The 22070-nt window shown below is 28.1% G+C and overlaps 1 protein-coding gene across 1 annotated transcript; it reads left to right on the forward strand.

Annotated features, from left to right (window-relative positions):
- The first annotated feature begins 3207 nt into the window (after window positions 1-3207).
- Window positions 3208-21680, forward strand: LOC129959932 (uncharacterized). Its single transcript, XM_056072838.1, has 4 exons — window positions 3208-5356; window positions 6018-6268; window positions 17627-17869; window positions 21045-21680. The coding sequence occupies exons 1-4, from the start codon at window positions 3766-3768 to the stop codon at window positions 21177-21179; spliced, it is 2220 nt and encodes a 739-aa protein (XP_055928813.1). The 5' UTR covers window positions 3208-3765; the 3' UTR covers window positions 21180-21680.
- The last annotated feature ends 390 nt before the right edge of the window (window positions 21681-22070 follow it).

Genomic DNA, 22070 nt, shown 5'->3' on the forward strand with positions numbered 1-22070 from the left:
TCATCCCTACATTCACGAAAATTCTCTTTAATAAATGTCCAAAAGTTTTAGATTATGAAGGAAAATATGAGGATTTTGTTTATTTTTAAATATTTTGTTCATGGGCTCCTTGAATCGGAAAGTTGCTGAAGGGATTAATTTATTCCAGAGAAAGCGTCGAATGGTTTAATATCTTGAGCAATGAAATAAAATAAAATATAAATTATGAATTTCTTTGCAAGTATTACACAAAAAATTATTCGAAAGTACTAAATAAGTTTTTATGAAAAGTCTTGCACAAATAATATCTTCCTTTTTGTTTATTTTCTGTTTGATGATGATTCTCATTATGGATGACGAATATTTGACGGATAGTTATTATACAACCATTACTAGAGATGCATAATCCACGATTTTTTGAACAAATATTTTTTCTATTGCGGTTGCCATATATATTTGTTTCACATAACTGTTATTTCAATCATGCTTTTAATTTAAAAATGCTTTCTATTATATGTAGGTAAAGCATTTTTGAAATTTTTTTCAATTCATTTTATTATACTTTATTCAAAGTTTATGTTTTAGTTCTATATTTCATCAATAGATGGCGTCTACCAAATGGAGATGCATGTTCCAAGATTTTTTTGAATAATAAAAATTTTTCAAATTGTAATTTTTAAATATATTTTAAAATAACTGTTATTTCAATCACACTTTTAATTTAAAATAATTTTATTAATTATCATTAATAATTTTTATCAAAAAATAATTAATATTTAATTCATTATTTTAAGTACAGTGTGTTTGACTTCATTCATTTAAGTTTAATTAAAATTATTTAATTTATCTATTTAAGTAAAGTGCTTCGTTAAAGATTGAAATTAAAAAAATTTCATTTCTTTCAATTTTTTGTTATAGTTCTATATTCTTTAAATAGATGGCACCATGAGAAATAACTTTTTTAAGATGTCATATGAAAGGGGTGAAAAGTTAAGTCACTGATACTGGGATGACAGCCTCGTAAATTTAACTTCGATTTCCTTTACTCCTCTGAAATGATATATTTTTCATCGTTCCTTTTCGAAATAGACATTTTTCAGTCACAATTTATATAAAACTAATAAATAAATATCTTCATACCGCACTTATTATTCCTGCTAATGTACTATATACTTTTGACAAAAATATTGTTTTAAAATATTTGACAAAAATATTGTTTTGAAATACGCTTTTGAGAATTTTCTGGATTGTCTATTAAATTTATGTATTTAAAACGTAAACATTTGTCAACCAATCCATTTTCGAAATTATCTGAATGTACTTTAATTAATGCTGTTGCTGCTTCTTATTCCCAGAGTTATTTCATCGCATCTTTTTCAGAATTTATCATAGATTCATACAGACTTTGATAAATTTCATTATATGCAGAATCATAAGGAAGATGTTTGATCATACGTAGCTTTTCTTTCATATTTTTGATGAAATTCCTATAGAAAATCTCACAAAAAGTATCAATGCATTAAAATAAATCTACAATGAATCTTGTCTCCTTAATATTACTTCATGAAATTGCTTTTCTTCTTCAATTTTTATTACTTTTAAATTTTGAGCGATGTGAAAATAGTAAATCTTCCTTTAAATAATCATCTGACATTTAGGAATTAAAATTTCCTTATAAATTTTAATCACGCTCCTTCCGTGAATTTTCAAATTTTTTCAGATACTCTTATGTTATTTGTTATTATTTGCCACTATTTAAGTTTGAAATTTCATTTTTTAATGAGTGGCGGCCTTTTTTAAAAAAACTTTAATACTTAAAAGTGCCTTTGACCCTCACTCCGAGTACGAATAAAAGATAAAAATTTACAAAATATCGCGATGAACGCTAATAAGAATGAAAGAAATCAATTAACGTATAATACTTCAACTCTTTAATATGAGCCGTATAAAGGCCTTTCATTCATTTGGTGTTATAAAACAATATAATTTTCTTTAAAGTGGCGTTTAGATAATAAAACAATTCAGGAAACCAACAAATTATACTTAATCTTAAAAGAACTGCATTTCAAAGTAATGCATAAAAACACAACGTCTCCAATGTTTGAAAATCAGATTTTAAATAATCAGTACATAAAATAATTACATTCTATTTTTAAATTCCCATAAAAAATGGAAGTTAAATAAGTTATGCTTACTTCTAACCCATCTGTCTAGTGCTTCCTGTTTGCTGTATAGAAAAAACAAATTAATTTTTAATATCAATCAACGGAACTGCATATATAAAAGAATATATCTGAGATGAAAAATATTTACACGATAACATTCATTACCTTATTCTTAAAATATGGGGAATAAAAAAAGTATACATATATTTTTGTGTACAATATTAAGAAAATGTGTGTGTTTTTATTAATACCACATGAAATACAAGACAAAATGTTATAGAAATGAGGAAGAGTAAAAAAATCTAGTTAAAAATACAATTAAAATGATTACAATTAAAAAAAGGAAGAGAAAAAAAAAGGGGGGAGATTTTATGTTTAATTAGTTGATATTTTTATCCCGCGCATTGAAGGGGGGGGGAGGAATACACAGTGTTCATTGGGCCTAAAAATTAGCATAAAGTCGATTTTTCGCAAGCTAATGTACCAACAACGAACTAGTCGATTTTTATTTTATGTACGATGTTAATGTTAAGGCTAAATGTCTTCAATAAATTGATTTGGCGTAAGTTGAAAAATAACTAAAAAGAGCCATGGATTTCTAGCAACCGAAAACAACGAGCATTTAAATTAGATCGGAAGTAACAAAATCATCTTAGCAACCGATGCATCTAAATCAGAAAGATTTTCATCTGTGGCCATTTATAGTTTTAATACGAAAAATAATCAACTTGAATTATTCCTTATGTAAATAGTACATTCATTGCAGAATGTTTGGCCGTATCATGGCCATTAAATTACATATTAACGTTAATAATAATTATGTTATCCTTACTGATCACAAAAGTGTCTTAGAATCCTTTAAATCTGTTATCAATATCCATCCATCTGTCAATTTTAAACTTCATAAAATTCGTCATTTGACTCTTTGGCACGATGATCTAGATTCCTGAATACAGAAAAATGACACAATATCATCACACTTCTAATTATGAATTTTGTGTTAATGTTGGAAAATCTAGATGGCAATCTCTTATTATTGCTCAAGAACTGAATCCATGGATCACAGATTGAGCCATTGAAAAAAATTCCAGATTTGAACCCCAATTATCTTACAGCTTATTTGCATAGTCTTTTAATTTAACATAAGAATGGCGAGCCCTTGAAACATTTTTTTTTCTACCCTGTAAACGTTTCTAGTTTTTTTCCCCTCCAATTTTGTGAGTGTGTTTCTGTTACAACTTCATTTTGTAACAATAGTTATGATGCCAAACATTATTTGTAGCAAAAGTTACAACTTTGTTTATTAAGTAAATAAACTTTCACTGCATAATCCTTTTTTCAATCGCTTGCAAAATCTTCCACGGCTGAATAAACTAAATCTCTATCTGGGTAGATAGAGGCGGCATGTTCTTTTGATTTTATTACTTTTTTCTGAGGAAGAGATCTTTTTACCGCGAGAATTTAAAAGCTGGATGAGTATTAAATTTGAAAATTATTTTTCAAGTTTGATAATTTTTTATCGGACTCGTTAAAACATAATCGACGATTTGGAATTCGTATTCAGAATTCTTGTTTGTGTTAAGCGAACAGAAAAAAAACTAGAGAACGGAGTGTTCTATGTATGATAACGTGTATTTTGGAATTCTTTTTGTATGTAAATATGTTTTCAAGAGGAAAGATTACCCCTCAAAGTTGTATTTCTAGAAGTGAAGATGAAAATGTGCCCGATTTCAAGTACCTTGTTTCCTTTTTAGAAATGAAGTTTAATGTATTATCTGATTATTTATTAGATGTTAATGGCTTTCTGAAGTGCATCTATTTTCAAGATACATTTATGAAAGACGTTTTTAATTTTTATCCGGATCGTCTTTGCATAGATGTTTCTTATAAATATTTTGAGACCGATATTTTTATGTACTTATTTTTGGCAGAAGATTCAAACGGAAAAAATTATGTAGTGTCGCTGGGCTTCACAGTTGTAGAGGATGCCGAATCCCTTACATGGTTATTAAATACATTCAAAAAGAACAATCCTAATTGGCGCCGTGTAAAAATTATTATTCTAGATTCTGAAATAAAGCAAAGAGATGTGATACACAATACATTTCCTGGGCCTTATGTTATAATAACTTTATATCATGCATTAAAATCATTTGAAAAAGGTCTTGAAATTATCAAAGAATTGAATAATATAACAGATGAGCAGGTTCAGATATCTTTAGAATTATTTAAAAATATGCTTATCGTTCACCGTCAAGCAGACTATGAATTATACTATCAACAATTTTTATTGTTGCCCGATTCTATTGTATCTTATTTTCTTGAATTTTGGCTGCCTTTACAAAGTCAGTGGAGAATTAGGCTTGATTACTGCCATGAGAATTTATTTAGCTCTTTGAACTCTTATCTAGATTATCTTGAAAGTTCTGTAAAATTGGCTTTTACTGTTGAAAATTTTATATTTAAATGTATTAAGAAAATATTTCTAATTTTAAACTTAAAAAGGAAAGAAAGAGTTAATTTAGTTTTGTATACTAATCCATTATTGTTTTCACGCTTTTCTGCTGAGTATCAAATCTCTAAAGTACTTACACCATATGCTGCAAAATTTGTCATTGATCAGTTTGATCTGTCGTCAGAAATACATATGGACTGCAGTGTTATGTCAGACAATTACTTTTTTGATAATTTTGGTTCTCCAGTTAATGCTTCTGCTTCTATGTGCTCATGTCACTTCTTTTTGTATACATTTCTACCTTGCCGTCATATTTTTGCTGTCAGAAAAACTCTTTCCATCAGTGCCTTTGATGAAATGTCTATAGATTATACATGGAGTATGAAATATTACCAGAGTACTTTATTAACTTTTAAAGATATTTTAAATCAATATCCAGAAAGTAACAAACAAGATCTAGCTGTGTCAAAAAATAAAAGATCTTCACACTTATTAGGATCAGCATTATCTTTATTTCTTAAATCTCCTGAATCAGTGTTTGAATCTTGTATGGAAAATCTGAACCAGCTTGTCAGTTTATGGAAAAAAAACCAGAATGTTTACCTTCAGTTTTCTGGAATAGAATATGAAGTTTCCTGTGAAAAAGCTATTAATTCTGGAAACAATTTTCAGAATGTTCCATTTTCTGCATCAAATACAACAGAATCGTGTCATGCTGCAGTTTACCCACCTATATCAATAACTTCAGATAACTTATGTAAGTAATTCCTGTTTTAGTCTAGAACAGATTATTTACATAAATATATATAATGCATATGTATTATATGTACTCAAATTGAAGTTTGAAATTTCTTTTTGTTATGTGCTTGCATTAGATTTGAAGGAAAGATGATGAATGAAGCTTGTAATGAATGTTGTTTGTAATGATGCTTGTTTTCATGAATGAAGCTTGTAAATTATTCTGATGTGAAAGTTTTTTTGAGTTATAATAATTACATTTTTTTTGTTACAATAGAAGTTTATTTGTAAGTATTTAAGCAGTAGTGTTATTAAAACAATGACAATAAATACTTTTTAAATACGAATAATGGATGCTAATTAAGATTAGCATTCGAGTCAATGCATAAGGCATAGTTTATAGATTGTTAAATTAAAATATATAAAGGATTAAATTTATAAATAAATTTACATTGAAAATCAAAATACTTTACAAACATTTTTATTTCTATATTCTGATTATTATTATTATAATAATTTGGTTAGAAAATATATTAATATATACATATTTATATAATTATTACACGATTTGTAAATTAATAATTTGTACAATTATTTGTAAATTAATTTTAAGTATTCATATTTTTCATGTAAACTTTATATTAGTAACAAGTTAGTTTTTGTAGCTTTTATGTTTTTAGGTGACAAAGGCATTATTGATTTCAAACAAAATGTATGGGATTTTAAAAGTAAGATTTTGGATGGAAAATATATTAACTATGCATATTTATGCAGAGTCATTTGCCGGACAAAAGATAGCTGTTTATATTGGCTCAGGCAGATGGAATTGATTCCCAGTTCTGTTATGTGCCCGTCATGTAATTGTGAGATGGTAATCAAGTCTGTTCCTCGACTTTCGGATGGAGCTGTTTGGGTATGCTCAAATATGATGGTAAATGTTTTTTCTTGTGTTTAAGCAAGTTTGTATATTTTTAAACTTTTTTTAAATTTTAATGAAAATTGAAAAAATATAACAAAATGAATTATGTAACATATTCAAAGAATGTTTTTTAAGGTTTTCACTATAGATGTAACTAAGAAAACTCATCAGCAATGGACAGGTATATAAAATTATTTTTATGCATCATAAACCAGAAATTTTCTTTTCAAATGATACTTCTGAAACTAGGTGTTTTTATCCCTCAACTGATGAAATGTCATATACATCTTCCAAAGAAAAATTGTAGAGAAAATTGTAGTATTTTGTTTCATACAAAATGTTGTTTGATTGACTGTTAACATGAATGATATTTTTCAAATCTCTTTAGATTAAAAGGCAGGGAGGAAAAGAATAAAAGGAAAACTACATTTTTTAAAAAAAAGTTCTTTTTTCAAATGTTTTTCTGCATAACTATTAGTAATATTTATGATATTAGTTTTCCTTTTCATCAAAAAATAGTATAAAAGTATTTGTCAAACAGCTGATGTATTATTCACAAATAGCAAATTTCAATTACCAGAGGTAGAAAATCTTTTATATGTGTCAAATGGAAACAACATTTGTTTCTTCCATGCCCTTTATTTAAAAAATTCATCCAAGCTTCATTTATTGTGAATATCATTACACAAATGCTATTTCCTTGAAAATATGGCTTGTCTTTTTGTCTTGTTTCCAGTTTATAAATAATAATTTATAAGTATTTCAATTATTGATTCATTTTTTAAGTTTACTACCTAACTAGAAAAAAGTTAGGAAAATTTTTACAATGTTATATTGATTTATATACATACAGATTTATGTTTTTATTTGAGATTGAAAGACATAGCATTTTGAAATAAAAACATAAGCTGTCTAGATGAATAAGGAAATTTAAATTTCTCTTAGTTAGAAGATCCTTTTCCATGAAGTTGAAAATTCTCATTCTTTAATTTCTTTTTATTTTCTCTTTTACAAAAATTTTTTTTTAAAGTTAATTTTAAATGTTTAATTAGGTCTAACATTGCAAGTTTACTTAATAATTGAATAATACTACTTAATAAGTAGTATTAAAAATATTTCTTAGTTTCCTTCTGGTAAAATATCAGGGTTTTGACTTTCTATATCTATTCAAATCATTTATATAAAAAAAATACACTAGACATTTAATTTGTTTTCTATAATGCATAATGTCTTATAATACAGTTTTTAAAACTTTGTGTGATTTTAAATGATTCATAGGTTATGAGTAAATTCATTTTTTAAAATAATTTTACCTTATGCTAATTTAAATCTGTGTTTAGGTTTAAAACTGTTACAGTATGATGCTTAAATTTTGAACAGTATACCTGTCAAATATCACTTCTTGCTTACCATTTTTTTTTTATTATTATTATTTTTATTTTTTGCATTTAAATTGATCAATGGCAATTAAGGAATCTTTACAAATTTCACTTAGTTTGTTTTTGTGAATTTTTAAAAATCTCACATATTTTTGAAAGCAGTATAACTATAAACCCTTGCCAAGCGTGCCCTCTAAGGTTACAATTGACATGTGTTTCTTAAAATCCTGATGTCAAACATTGCCTTGAGATCTCCGCTTAGCAATTACAAGTTCTGTACAAATATGTGTGAAGAAATTATATCTCTAAAAAAATGCTACTTTTCCCATAAGTAACCTAAATTTTAAAATTTCAAAATCAGATATGAAATGTGTTAATACCAAGCATTGTTATATCTATTGCATTTTATTACCAAGTATTGTTATATCTACTATATTTTATTACCAAGTATTGTTATATCTACTACATTTCTTCTGTTATATCTATTACATTTTTCAGAATTTTTGTGCTTTTTTTTCCCAAGATGATGCATTAATAGTCTATGCACCAGTTCTGCCATAAAATAAACATGGAAACAAAATAACAAATTTGTTTATTATAACAATATAACCAACCATGTTTTGAATAAATTTGTCTGTTAAGTTTTCTTTGATTTTGGGTTTTCCTGCTTGAAGACTTTTGAACTACATTTAGATTTGGCTTAATGTGATATGAATTTTTCATATTCAATAATTTGCTCTGAGAAAAATAGAAATACAATTTTTATAGATCTGTAGCATCTTACTTTTTATATGAAATAATTTATAGCAATAATTCATAGCTTTCTTCATAAAAAAAAATTCATTTGAATAACATTGTAGAAAATGAACTATTTTTCAAAAGATGATATCTAATAAAAGAAAATAAAAATTCAATTAACCAAATATGCTTCTATCGAGGCAACAAGAAAGGACACAAGATTCATAAACTATAAACGAGAGAAAGCAGAGTAAAGAAGAAAGAAAAAGCACTATTGAAACAAAGGTGAACTTTGCATGGAGGGGGGGGGGAATCAGTTGCCCATATTTCAAGCTGTGCCTAATGGAATTGCAGCTCTGATATTTCTAAATTCAAAAGAATTTGGTTATTGTCTTTAAATCGGTCATTCAGTTGTGAGCACAATGGACCTACAGATGACTAGCCATAATCTGCATTTCTCGTACTTGTGGATTTTTTTCTGTCTTTTCTTTTTTTCTATTTTTTTTTATTGATTGTCAAATTCTTAGTGATAGAGTATACTCTGAGTGGAAAAGTTAGCAAAGTGGATTTAGAAAATGAAAATGCTACTTTAAAAGACGATTGAAGGTTGTGCTGCAGCCCTAATGGACAAGCTGTAACTGTTTGATGTGTAATGGGGGAGAGTTTCTGGTGTTTTTTCCCAATCCAAGCTTCTTTTTGCTTTAGTAATTTCTGTTTAGGCTTCTCAGATAATTGAACATCTTGTAGTAATCTTTTCTCTTTTTTTAGTAATATTTTCTTGCATATTCTGAAAAGCTTATAAAAATTTCAAAAAAGTCATTTAATTGTTTAGAGTGAATTAAAAATAACTTTTCTCGTAACTTGATACAAATACTTTTCTAGGATCATTTTATTGATTTTCTATCATTTTGTTCTATGACTTGAAATGCATTTTAAGAAGTCAAATTTTAGCTTTCATATATCAATGATGCTGATGTGAAAATATCTTGGATTTCCCACCAGTCTCTCCAATTAATGTGAAAATGCCTTGGATTCCCTAACATTTCCACTTTTATTGCTGTATGCTAATATCTTGTTTTCAGGCAAATCTGTAATTTGAATCTAAAATTGATTGAGGTGAACAAAATTAAAATTATACCATTGGAGCATTTTGATTAAACTATTCTGTTCCAAAGATTTCTGGATTTGAAAAAAAAAAATCATAAGTAATGAATTATGAAGATTATTTTAATATGACTCTGTTTTTAATACCATCGAATAGTAATGTATTTAAAAGCTAAGCGAGTTATCAAAATTCATTTGTTAAAAAAGTTTTTATTCTTTAAAACTGAGGTACAAAATATTTGAACCGGAAAACTATCTAATAATACAGACAGCCTGTGATGGATTTCTGATTTGGCTGATGGGATCTGTAGGCAGGTTAATTTAAAAGATATTATTGGTCTAGTTGCAAATGCAAAGTCTATGAATGATAAATTTTTAGGATAATTTTAGAACTTTATAATAGTCAAATTACTGTTTCATTACACCCTCTTAGAATTGCTGTATTTATAAATACCAAAAAATTGCTTAAAAAAATTGTGTAAATAAATGCAGATGCTGTGCATTCATAATAAGTAAAAAACAAGTATCTTCATTAAATTGTTATAATAAAAAGTAGCATGATTAAAATTTTATTGAAATGTGGAACTAATTTAATCAGTTTATGTAAAGGGCCTTATAAAATACACCTGAACAATACATCTGCACTTAGGCCTGCAAAATGCCCAAATTTGTCACTACAAAGTCATTAAATGATTATATATATTTAGTTGAAAGATTATTTTTAATGAAATCCCTTAAAAATACATTATTCTTTTGAAAATTTTGCAGTTTAGCTCACAATAAAAATTCTGATATAATGCTCACGATTTGTTCAGTCTATTTTGCCATTTAACCAGGCAACTTTATTTCTTGGAAATTTTTTTAAAAATGTATGATAACTTGTATATAATTTTGCAAAATCAAACATCCTTAAATATCTCCTATTTCAGTATCAATGTATGCAGTGGCAGATTTGTACAAAATGAGGCCACAGGCACTAACTTATTCTGAGGCCCGTTTATAGATAAATTGCATTGAGGATTAGAAAGTAACATGAATTAAACTTATTTGCACTTTTAAATTCATCTTTATGTTTATTTTATTTGTGATATATATCAAATTAATAAAGTTGCGACCCTTTGTCTTCATTTTTTATTCTAATTTTTTTGATAATATAAAATGATAGCATGTGAATGATTTATTTCTGTTTTTGTGTATTTTCTAACTGGGATGGATATTTCGGTGTCCAAGCATTCAAATTTTGGAAATGAAAAAGTATTCTTGTCAAATATATTATTTTAGATTTTATTTATTTAGGTTAAAAAAAGCAATTTAATCGTTGAAAAAAATGGTTGGAGTTTATAGATCCCCAATTTTTTTCATGAACTATACCGAGTTTTGTTATAAACCGTGAACTGTCGAGGGAAAAATTCCTATTTATATTCCTTTCGAACTGAAATAAAAAGTGGCAATGTTCTCTGTCCCATAGACTAAATAGTATTTTTCATTCTACTGCATATTTGTATGTTAATTTTTTTGTGAAAATACATATTAAAATAATTAGTATTTATTATTTTGCTATATTTAATACTTAAGTTTAAAATTATGTTATTAAATTCATTATTATCAAAAATAATAATTTAAAATTATTTAAGACTGAATTTATTATTTAAAAATTGTTTATTAATAATTTTTAAGTAAAAAAGGTAAATTAGAATAAACCGAAATAATAAATATTTTATTTTCAACAAAATAATAAAAAGATGCCAAAATTTTGTAACACCATTTAAATATTCTTTAATTATACGTTTGGATATTTTTGTAATTAAAAAATGTTATGTGATAGAATTATAAAACAAATAATATTTTATATTTATATCTTTTATTATTATATTATGTACAATCTTATGTTACAACTTTCCTCAATTTATTTTGTATATATTCGGTTAAACTATCTTAACAATCAATTTTTTTTAAATACATTCATTGGCTATAATAGCCAGAGAGCTCAGGCATTCTTGAATTATTGACAAACTGCAACAATTTTTCAGCAGCTTTAGTTTCGCGAAACTTCATTCGCCACTTGCATTTGTGACCATCGGGCATTTGTAAATTTTCAACACAGTCATTTTATTCAGGAAAATTAATTGTGCCATATTATGCATCAGTTCATAAGAATTCTTTACAAATACTATTTTTTCTCCATTTATTTCGAGAACTTGTGACATGAATTTAAAATGTACCATTTTATTACGAAATTCAGATTTGATATTGTATGAACAATGTTCTTTAAATTTTTCTTTAGCTTCCTTATTTTCGATTTTTTTTTTCTTTTTGGAAAATTAACTAAATATCAAAATATTGAATAAACTTTACTATACTCTTTAAAACGCCACGAAAGTTCTGGGCGTAGCATATCTAACACTTAATTTTGTTATGGCAGTTTTTCTTTTCGTCTAAGTATTACCATCTTCGAAATGTTTTGTCATTTTCCTTCATCTCATAATTACCAAGCATTTCTGGTAATATAAATACACCGGTCCAAGTTTTGCCACTTTTCATTACATCATGAATTCTCCCGTTACAAGTAGAAAAGAAATCTATTCTTTACTTTTATATCGACCGCTTTTAAAGACTGATAAAAGGTTAAATCATGAATCAAAATTTAGAAAGAAAGAAGGGGGGGGGGACTGCATATTTTTATAAAGATCTATGATTGCAATAATGTATAAATACTGAAATTATTGCTTTAAAATTTGATTAATCTGCTTACAGGGTTATCCAATGCTCTACACCTGTCAGTTCAAAAGGATTAAAAATAAAGTATACCGAAAATTTAAAAGATATATTTATAAATTATCGCAAATGGCAAATATTTCGAAATTTGGAAATTTTAGATAAGCTAAAAAAGCTTTCACTTGCAAAATTTTAAAATTATATAATTGAAAAGCATAACATTTCATTCCAAGTAATTGCCTTATTAACAATCTATTCTGCTCTGGCTACTAAACTAATAACTAATTTTTCTAAAATAATCGTTTTCAAAGACTCACTAGAATTTATTAAAAAGAGAAAGAGTTAATGCGTATCAAATACATGATTAATTAATAAATATTTCTGATTTATTCCATAACCATAACCTACACGAATTGCTTGATTTTTTTTTTTTTTTTTTACCTTTCCTAAATATGATTTTGCAAGCTAAATTCCGCAACATTTTATTTTACAAATGATTGATCTTGGCTAATTATATTGTTGACATTTTTTTTCCGATCCTATTCTGTATTTTGTATATTCTTTCGAAAAATAATGGGGCTATCAATTTAAAACTTTCGACCGATATTCCTTGTATAGCGTGTACTCTAGAAGTTGGAACAATTTCGCTGAAATTTAGAATTAAAAAAAAAATTGTTTTTTAGCACGTCTTCTATACATAGTATAAATTGAAGTCTCCTGAAAGCGTCTGTATGTTTAAACCATTTTGTAGGGCATTTATTGGGGAAGGTTTCATTATCTTGAAATCATGTAAAAAAAAAGGAGTTTTAAAATTGCGATTTTAATTATTTCAAGGACAAACGTTTCACACTACTGGAATTGACTTAAGCGAAGAATGCTTTTCTCATGGACAACTTTATGTGGAACTTTCTAGAGTAGCACCTAAACAATCTTTTTGCCTTGGCACCAGGAGGAAAAACTGTCAATATAGTTTACAAAAAAATATTACGAAGCAAGCTGAATTTTATTTTCATTTCAAATTATACAGAGTTGAAAAACAAGTGTGGAACAATGACTTTTTTTTTTTTTTTGTATAATTTTAAATTTCAAAACAGCTTTTTTGTTGTATATTTTTAGTGTATTGTTTTGTCTATGAACATATCATATTTTTACCTTTTTAACAGTTTAAATATTTCGGAACAACTTTGATATGCATCATTTTCGCCAAAAAAAAAATAATTTATCGCCACATTTTAGCGAAATGACAGAATGTGTCTCGAACGGCAGCAATAGCGTAACGGTAGCAAAAACGTCACCGAAAAACTGCCAACCTCGCGAGGCTCCAAATGACTGTATATCAAAGCTTAACCAATATTTCTGAATGTGTGAAATAAAAAATGGTTTTGTAGTTATTTTTGATTATTTCTAAATATATTTTTATGTTTGTTTGATGTTGCGTGGCATGCCCATGTCATATCGTTTGGAGGTAGACTTAAGTTTAAAGCTAATTTTTCCTCTTGGGCGTTATACCACGGGCAACGCTGTGTGGGTATTGCTAGTAACATTATATATTACCTATAAGTTTTTCTGAGTTTTCGTATTCACCTGCTCTTGGATTGGTAGGTAAGCAGACTTCTTATTGATGACGTTCTTTCAAAATTTGATAGAAATCTACAGTTTTGTCTTAAAGACCATACGCAAAATTTCACACTTTCCAACTAGTGTTTTTGAGTCATCATGTTCAGAGATATAAGCTTTTCAAATACGATGAAAAACTTGTCTACAACATTGTGAAATTCTCGATTTAGGAATTTTTGACGATTACAGAATTTTCCCTTCACATGCAAGAAAGTAAAAATTCTCAGTACACGACTTCTTAGAAGTTTGAAATAACCTGCCGATCCACAGACTCTATTAAAATCTCATGTTAACTTCCTACAGTTTATGCGTTTGAATTTTGGAGCGCACAACAAGGACCCAGCGTACTTTGCAGTTTACACGCTATTTGACTGCCCTTTGAAGAAAGAGCTCTAATGAATATTGAACAGTAAATTAAATTCTTTTAAATGAAATCATTCCCATTATTTTTGAATCAGTGGAAAATTTAGACTCTAAGTAGTACACATTATGTTGTACTTGTTTTGATAAACTGACTAATTCTGACACATTAGGACATATTTTTATCTTAATGAACATGTAAAGATTTATTTTAGGCTCAATACTTAATATGTAGCATTAAAATAACACTTTGAAAGTGGTAAACAATATGATTGAAGTAACACAGAAGTTGATACCGAGACATACGAAAATACTAAAATAGCCCATTTCTTGCTTTTAACTATTAGAATTGTGTAATTTTCAATAATCTAATTCCTGTACAGTGCCATTTTCAATAAATAAAAGCGACAGTTCATTTAAGTTCAGTCACGCATATTATTCTGCAAATAGTTCTTGCTGCGTTTTAGAGCAGAGAACAATCTCTATGTCTGTTTGCGTTACAAGTTGGCATAGATTTCCGCTAGATTTCAATTTCGAGGAAATTAAACAGAAAGTAAATATAGAATTTCCACTTATTTTTCATTTATAAGTTACTGCATTTAGAATTTTTAAGTTCTTTAGAAAAATTTTGCGGCATTACTATTTTAAATGATCTTGCGTTAATGAAAACAGATATCTGATTTGAATGATGATAGCACTTTTAAAGATAAACACTATCGAACAAATTGAATTCAATATTGGTAACAGATTCCAATGAGAAAGAAAAAAAAATGTAAAGCAAACACCGAATATCGGCGATTGATATAAATTATTCTTCAAACTTTATCTTTTTCATTGGATAAACAAGAGGCTCACAGCAATTTCTTTTTATGCTTTAGGCTTAAAAGATAATTTGCGTTTAATAATATCTTTTTAAATCATTTTCAGGTCTTAGAAATTTTATGAATATCATTGTTTTAAAGTTAATGATCTGATTTTTTTAAACCTATGTTTTTATTTGTGCTTATTTTCTTCTAGACACTTCATTAAGCGTTTTTATTCATTTATATTCTTTCTTTTCTTCAATCCTTTATTTACCATATTAATGCTCCTATCAGTTTTTCAGTTTTATTTCTGCATCGTTAGAGAAGCTTTGGTACAGAATAACCTCTGGAAGGAGGGAAGAAACTTTAAATTAAAATTGCCTGGTGTAATAATGAAAGATTAATTATAAAAGAATAATAATAAAAGATTAAAATTAATTTTTGCGTTTAGCTGGTATCTACTCCTTACTGTCGGAGTTAACTCTTCCTTTTTTCTTTTCCCTTTGAATACCGTCAAAAAATAGTCATAGTAGAAAGATATCAACCTGATTTAAGCGGTACTTTTAAACACCGTCGGGAAAAAAAAGATGTGAGGGGGAAAGAAAAAGAAAAGGAGAATAAATTTTTTGTAAACAATTTGTAACAAAAACAGCTCCTGGCGCATTAATTAAATAAAAAAAAGTGGAATGGGATTAGGAAATAAGAGAACAGTTTAAAATGAAGCTAATCTGGCTGAATTAAGATAAAACTTTGGAAATGAATTAGGGTTTAATCTTTATATATAATATAGTTTGCTCTAGAATTTTATAACCTTGATAGTATCCGATATAAGTGTTGATAGATCATTCTAAGCAATGATGATGAAAGCAAGTATCAAACGAATAAATTTTATAGTTGTTAGGATTTTTAAAATATAGCTACATTTTGAAGATATACATTCACACAGTAATTTCCGTAAAGTTTTGAACATTATGATTTAAATGAAAGTTTGAACCTAAATGGCGAAGTCAGAATTCTAGACTTCAAAAATATGTAACGGCAGTATTTAATTTTGTTGAATTCTGCTCCTTGAAATAACCACTGTAAGCATTTGCCTTGTTCTAGCATAATTTTTTTATTAAAATTTTTACTGCCATTTAATTAATAAAAGTTTGCTTTAAAGACCTCTTTAATTTTTTATTTCTTTCTTACGACTTACTCCAAGCTCTATGATTTACCTGTTTAAACCTTTTTTTTTTCCCTCCCCCTCTTTCTAATGAACTAATATTTTAGCTTTATTAATGATTTTTCTCATCCCAACTAATTTTCGTAATTTTTTTTAACTATTTCATTTTCAAAATTAGACATGAATAGCTTTCTGAGACAAACCTAATTTTGTTACTTTTCGGTTGTTCAATTCTGAAAATGTTTCAGTTTTGGAAGAAAAGTTTTTCTGTCATTCTTGATGCAAGGGCAAAATTTTAGAATTTCAACTTTCTAGAGTTCCAAAATGCTTTTGACTTGGATATCAAAATTGCAACAATTCATTTATCTGTAAGTTAATAATTTGCACTCAGAAAAGTAGTTCGATAAATAATTACTCAGCGTATACTAGGACTTGTTTATTGCTTCGAAAAAGGAATGTATGTAATCAAGGTGTGTAGCGTCATTAAATGTCCTAAAAGACAGCTTACTTCAGTTGGTCATTATATAAGAACATTGAGTGGTGTTTTTTTTTTTTTTTTTTTTTTTTTTTTTTTTTTTTTTTTTTCCCCTCCTTCTGACGAGGGGGAAAAAAAAAACTTTTTACTATGCTGTCGAACCACGCTAGATCGGCCTAATTATGACTATTTACTTTACTGTACCTGATTTTTCAATGCTTAACGGATCTCAATGAATCTGGAGTTCAATTGAAAATGTTTCACCTCAGTTAAGAAAAGATATCCCTTTCTTTTACGTGACTCTTCTTTCACCTTTTGCTTGCTGCCTTTCTTTTTAGGAAGAATGTTTATTAATGAAAAAGTTTTTAACAGTAACTTCAACTTATTGTTGTTTTTTTGCTCGTAATTACTTGTTTGTTGAGAATTTAATGGTAAATTTGTTTTGGTGATGAAGGGTATATTATTTTAGTAATTTTTGCTGTCATTTTCAGCTTTAAAATAGTGTTAAAATCTCATAAATAATTAAATAAAATTGTTCTTATTGTTTCTCACATTGTCCATATAAAAAAAGCTAGAAAAAATATAATGATCATTGGTAAATTTAAATTCAGAAGATAGAAACTGTATTTTATTGCTAATAATAAAATTGACATGCTAATAAAAAAGTCAACAAAATGTGCAGTATTTTAATTAAATAGTAAAGCAACTATACAAAAAAAATGAACTGTTTCAATCTGTTTAAATTTTAAGGCCATTAGAATAAAAATTAACGATTATATAATACTTGGTAGAACCCCTTTGCTTTTAGTGACTTAGAATTTTCTGCATTTCTTGCATAATATAATTTTTGCAACAGATCAGGACTGATTTTGTCCTGTTAATCGTCATTTGTAGATAGCAATTCTACAGAGAATAATACCTCCTACTTGAATTAAACTTTTATTTTTAGTTGCATAGTAGGCTTGAAAGTTGCTAAATATTTTTATGAAATTACATTTTATGTTTTCATTTCAGGCAAGTAAGAGGAATTGCTCTAGACGCTGTTCAGTTCGTCAAGGCTCTTGGTTTGAACTCACCAATATGACTTTTGAACAGATATTAGCCTTCACCTATATGTGGATAAATCGATTCAGCCAAAGTCAAATTCTCTCAGAGACCGGTATTTCTGCTGCTACTTACATTTCTTGGAACAAGCTCAATCGAAGAGTTTGTGAGGAAGTTTTGTTGGAAGAAGGCAGTTTTTCTAACGATGCTAAGGTGAACAAGAATGATGCATTTAAACTTTAACAAATTATTGATAAATTGGCGCACTGTTTGAGACTAATTGTATTAGGAACTGATACTTTTCTCGATAATTTGAAGTATTCCGTTGATTTTTTTTTTCAAGATCACTATATTAACGATGCTACTTTTTAATTTTTCAATTGTAATTACAATAGCAAATTAAATTCATTCTGGTATCCCCTATGTATATCTGAGGAAACTGTCTACCATGCCATCAATATGATAAATGGGGAAAAAGAGTAATCTTATCGGCTTGAACAAATAATAAAAAAATTAATTTTTAGTACACTGATTAATGTATCTATTTGGTGTGTAAAGTGTTATTTGTTTAAGAAAATTATTCAAATCAATTTATGATTGCAAGTATAGATGAAATATTTTTTCAGTTCATTTAAGTCTTCTCATATTATACTGTGTCATTATTACTTGCAATTTTTCTTTTTCTTCAATTTTTTTCAATTATCATCTGTTAAATTAGAAGGTTTTTAAAATTCAACTGCATAAAAATTATTTCATTTATAATAGTTAGTTTTTCCCAGTTAATACTGGACTATATACAGAGTGATTCACATTAAAAAGAAGGTTTGGACTTCTCTGTCAGGAAAACTACTCGGCAAATTTTATCCGAATTTCGTATACATGCTCTCCTGAGTATACGTTATCGATTTCTTAAAAAACATCATATTTTGGTGTTTAGTGGTGGAATTAACGCTGAGGGGCAAGCAATTTGCATACTTCTTAACATGTGTGACATTCTCTGTTTGTATACGGAGTCTTGAAATATTTTTTCACCAAACAAAAAAAATAGGAGTTGTCTTTGTAGATATCCGAAACTTTCGATCAGGTATGAATTAATGGACATCTTTGCTAACTAACCAAGAATCAAACTCCTCAGTATCTCATCAAAATCATTGAATCGTACCTAATTGATCGCAGCTTTACAAAATCAGAATCGGGGTGCAAAATCAACTTTCAGAAATTAAAAACATTCAAGGAGTAGCACAGGGTTCTAAATTGGAAACACTTTTTTTTCCGTAACAGGGTAATTTAATTAAAGTCCGACATTCAAAATGCTGTTAAAAAAGAATCACAGGTATGAATGATCTCAAATTTGAACTGAATATATTTAAAGAAGGTGGAAACGGTAGGGCATAAGAAAAAAAGTTCCAAAATGTATCAGTAGATGGCGCTATAAGATGCATACTATGCAAATTAAGACACTTATGAGCACAACACATTGCATTTGTTATAAAACGCAGAGTACATGGCGTTGTCTTCATATTGCATCTGAGCAGCTTAGTATGAGTCTCTCAATGAAGCTCTTACAAGAACGGCGAATGTGCGCTAACAGCTTTAAAGAAATGCCGGTCATTAAAACGTATGAGAAAAGGGTTGTGGTCCGATGTTTGTCAAAGGTCTAAAGGAAATTAAGAAATTCGAAGAGACGGGTTCTTTTGAAGTGAGATCTGGCAGAGGAAGGATATCAATAGCTTGGACGTCAGAAGAAGATGTGACCACAGCATCATTACAGGAAGGGACGAGAAGTGATGCAAAAACGTGTAGTACTCGGATAACTTCCCGATCTTTAGACATGCATGTGAGCAGGGACCATAAAATTTTAAGCAGTATTCTGCATTGTTATCCATACAAAATTACTCATGTTCACGAGTTGCTTCCTGCTGACCTGCCAGTAAGATACACTTTTGCTGCAAAATTTCTTGCTCGCATGTTAGTGGACAATGAATAGCCATATAACATTTTTTGGACAGACGAAGCCCATTCCTATCTTCAAGGCGTGTCAGTGCACATAATTGCAGGATATGAGCATAGGAAAATACATTCGCACATGCACTAATACCATTTCATTCTGCAAAGGTAACTGTGTGATGCGGGCTGACAGCTTCGTTTATTGTAGGGATGTTTTTTAGAAAAGATGGGCCCTGCCGGTCCCGTTACTTTTACCGGCAATGATAAAAGGCTAGGAATCTTTTACGCAAGCAGGTTTTTCCTACACTTCAACAATTTGCATGTCTAGATAAAATAATTTTTATGCAAGATTGCACTCTTCCGCACGTTACAAAGCCCGTAATGCTTAAGAGACATTTCGGAAAGGATAGAATTATCAGCTGTTATTTTCCAACAGCCTGGCCTTCAAGATCACCCGACCTCTGTCCTTGTGACCTCTGGTTGTGGGGTTATCTTAAAAATGTTGTGTTCAGTGTCCCAATTGCAAATTCAGTCGAATTGAAGGCACGGGTTGCGCAACACATTCATAACATGATCCCTGAGATAATCCGGTATGTTGTGGAATATGCTGTTTATCGGTTGCAATATGGGGAGGAAAATGGTAGACGGCATATTGAAGATGTCTTGCGCAAGTCTAGCGATAATTAACAGGCGTTTTCATTGTTGCTTTTTATGCGGTTTTTGGCCTAAGGACAGTTAAAAACCGATTTCCCCCATCCATTGTGATGTGATCTTGCCGCGGTGGATGAGCTTTCCACTAACAGTGCCTCAACTGTTGAATGATTTGGAAAACATTTTTACCATCAAAAAATTTAAATAATCATGTGCGTGGAACGGTTTAATGTGAAGCTCATGCCAAATTCGTCGTATTTAGATTCAAAGTGTCACTTGTAACGGAATACACTTTCATTATACCATTTACATCGCCATTTATTGTTACACTTTGAAACTTTTTTCTTATGCTATACCGTAGTTTTTTTTTCTCACTTCATTTCTACCTCTATTTCATCATTTATATTTCCTCAAGTTCCCTCGATTTTAACCGTTTGAAAAAGTCAGTTTATCATCATTATTTTTTCTCAATACGTTTGTTTTAAATAAGAATTTCTAATCATTATTCATTACATTTCATTTTATTATTTGCAGATTGGGAATTCATTTTATTAATGGCATTTTAAAAATGAGTATTTTTTATTTAGCCTCTGATTAGTACTTCACATGCATTTTTAGAATTTTGTATTTAAATTTACGTTCATCTTCTTTTATTCTTCAGTGATATGTTTGAACTTCAAATAGTCTTATTATAATTTTTTCATTAAAAAAATTATATCTCTTAGTTTTCCTCGTATAGTGGTTTGCTGTTGATTCATTCCTTTAATTAAAGTGTTTCATTTTAATTTAGGTGGTGCCATCAACTTCTTCTGAAGTTTTGGATGTGTGGTTAAAAAGCTGTGGAGATGAAGATGTGTTCTTGAAATTTCTGCAAGATGCAAATATGATGCATCGTAAAGATTCTCTGAAGCGCATCATGCGTTAAATATCGTTTCTGTTATATTTATATTTTAATTTTTGCTTCAGTATATTTAATCTTTTGACATTTTTATTTGCAAAGATCATATCTTTGAGTTAATATCGTTGTAAATTATCTTGCTAAATTTACTTTTGTATAATATAATTTTAATAATAATTCTTTTGTAATTGTGTGTTTCATAAGCTAAAATTCCAAATAGTAAATGTTATTGTATAAAAAGTCATTACATCTGAATGTAAACAGTTATTACCTAGTCATTATTACTTCGTATTATTTTTTTGTATGTTAACTTTGTTTTAGTTATTTCATTCTAAATATATGCATTATGATTTGTTAAATTATTTTCTAATTTTAATACACAAGAAGTGTTCACATAAATATTTCTAGTACTTTTTTCATTTTAAAATCTAATAATGATATATTGCTGTTGCTTCTAAATGAGCATTTTCTATTAATTTTATTTATTCTGTTGTACTTCAGCATAAGAGTTTTTAATATATTATTTGTTTTCTGTGTTGCTCTTTCATTTAAGGTACATGAGAAATGTAAAATCAAATAATGGTATATTGTTGTATGAACGAGAGTTTTCTATTAATTTTGTTTATTGCGTTGTACTTCAGCTTAAGAGTATTTAATTTATTATTTGTTTTCTGTGTTGCTATTTTATTTAAGGTACATGAGAAATGTACTTTATGTAGACTATTTAAAATAATTTTCAGCTGCTTTTTTGCATTTAATCTAATTTGGATTATTTTATTTTTTGTTATTGATAAAGTAAAATATTTGAATTGTGTTCAAAATCCATAATTGTTTTATTTTATTTGTATTATTTTCAAAAAGATATTGCGTTTTACTAATAAAATCGTTATTGATATAACTTCAGTTTTTTTTATATAC

This window comes from Argiope bruennichi, chromosome X2 (assembly GCF_947563725.1).
Source record: "Argiope bruennichi chromosome X2, qqArgBrue1.1, whole genome shotgun sequence".
Taxonomy (NCBI): Eukaryota; Metazoa; Arthropoda; class Arachnida; order Araneae; family Araneidae; genus Argiope; species Argiope bruennichi.

Excerpts from the sequence above, each read along its gene's own strand:
- LOC129959932 (XM_056072838.1), top strand. The coding sequence starts at position 3,766 with ATGATAACGTGTATTTTGGAATTCTTTTTGTATGTAAATATGTTTTCA. Across the intron at positions 5,357-6,017 it reads AATAACTTCAGATAACTTAT|GTGACAAAGGCATTATTGAT; the intron begins GTAAGTAATTCC and ends TTATGTTTTTAG. Across the intron at positions 17,870-21,044 it reads GTTTTTCTAACGATGCTAAG|GTGGTGCCATCAACTTCTTC; the intron begins GTGAACAAGAAT and ends ATTTTAATTTAG.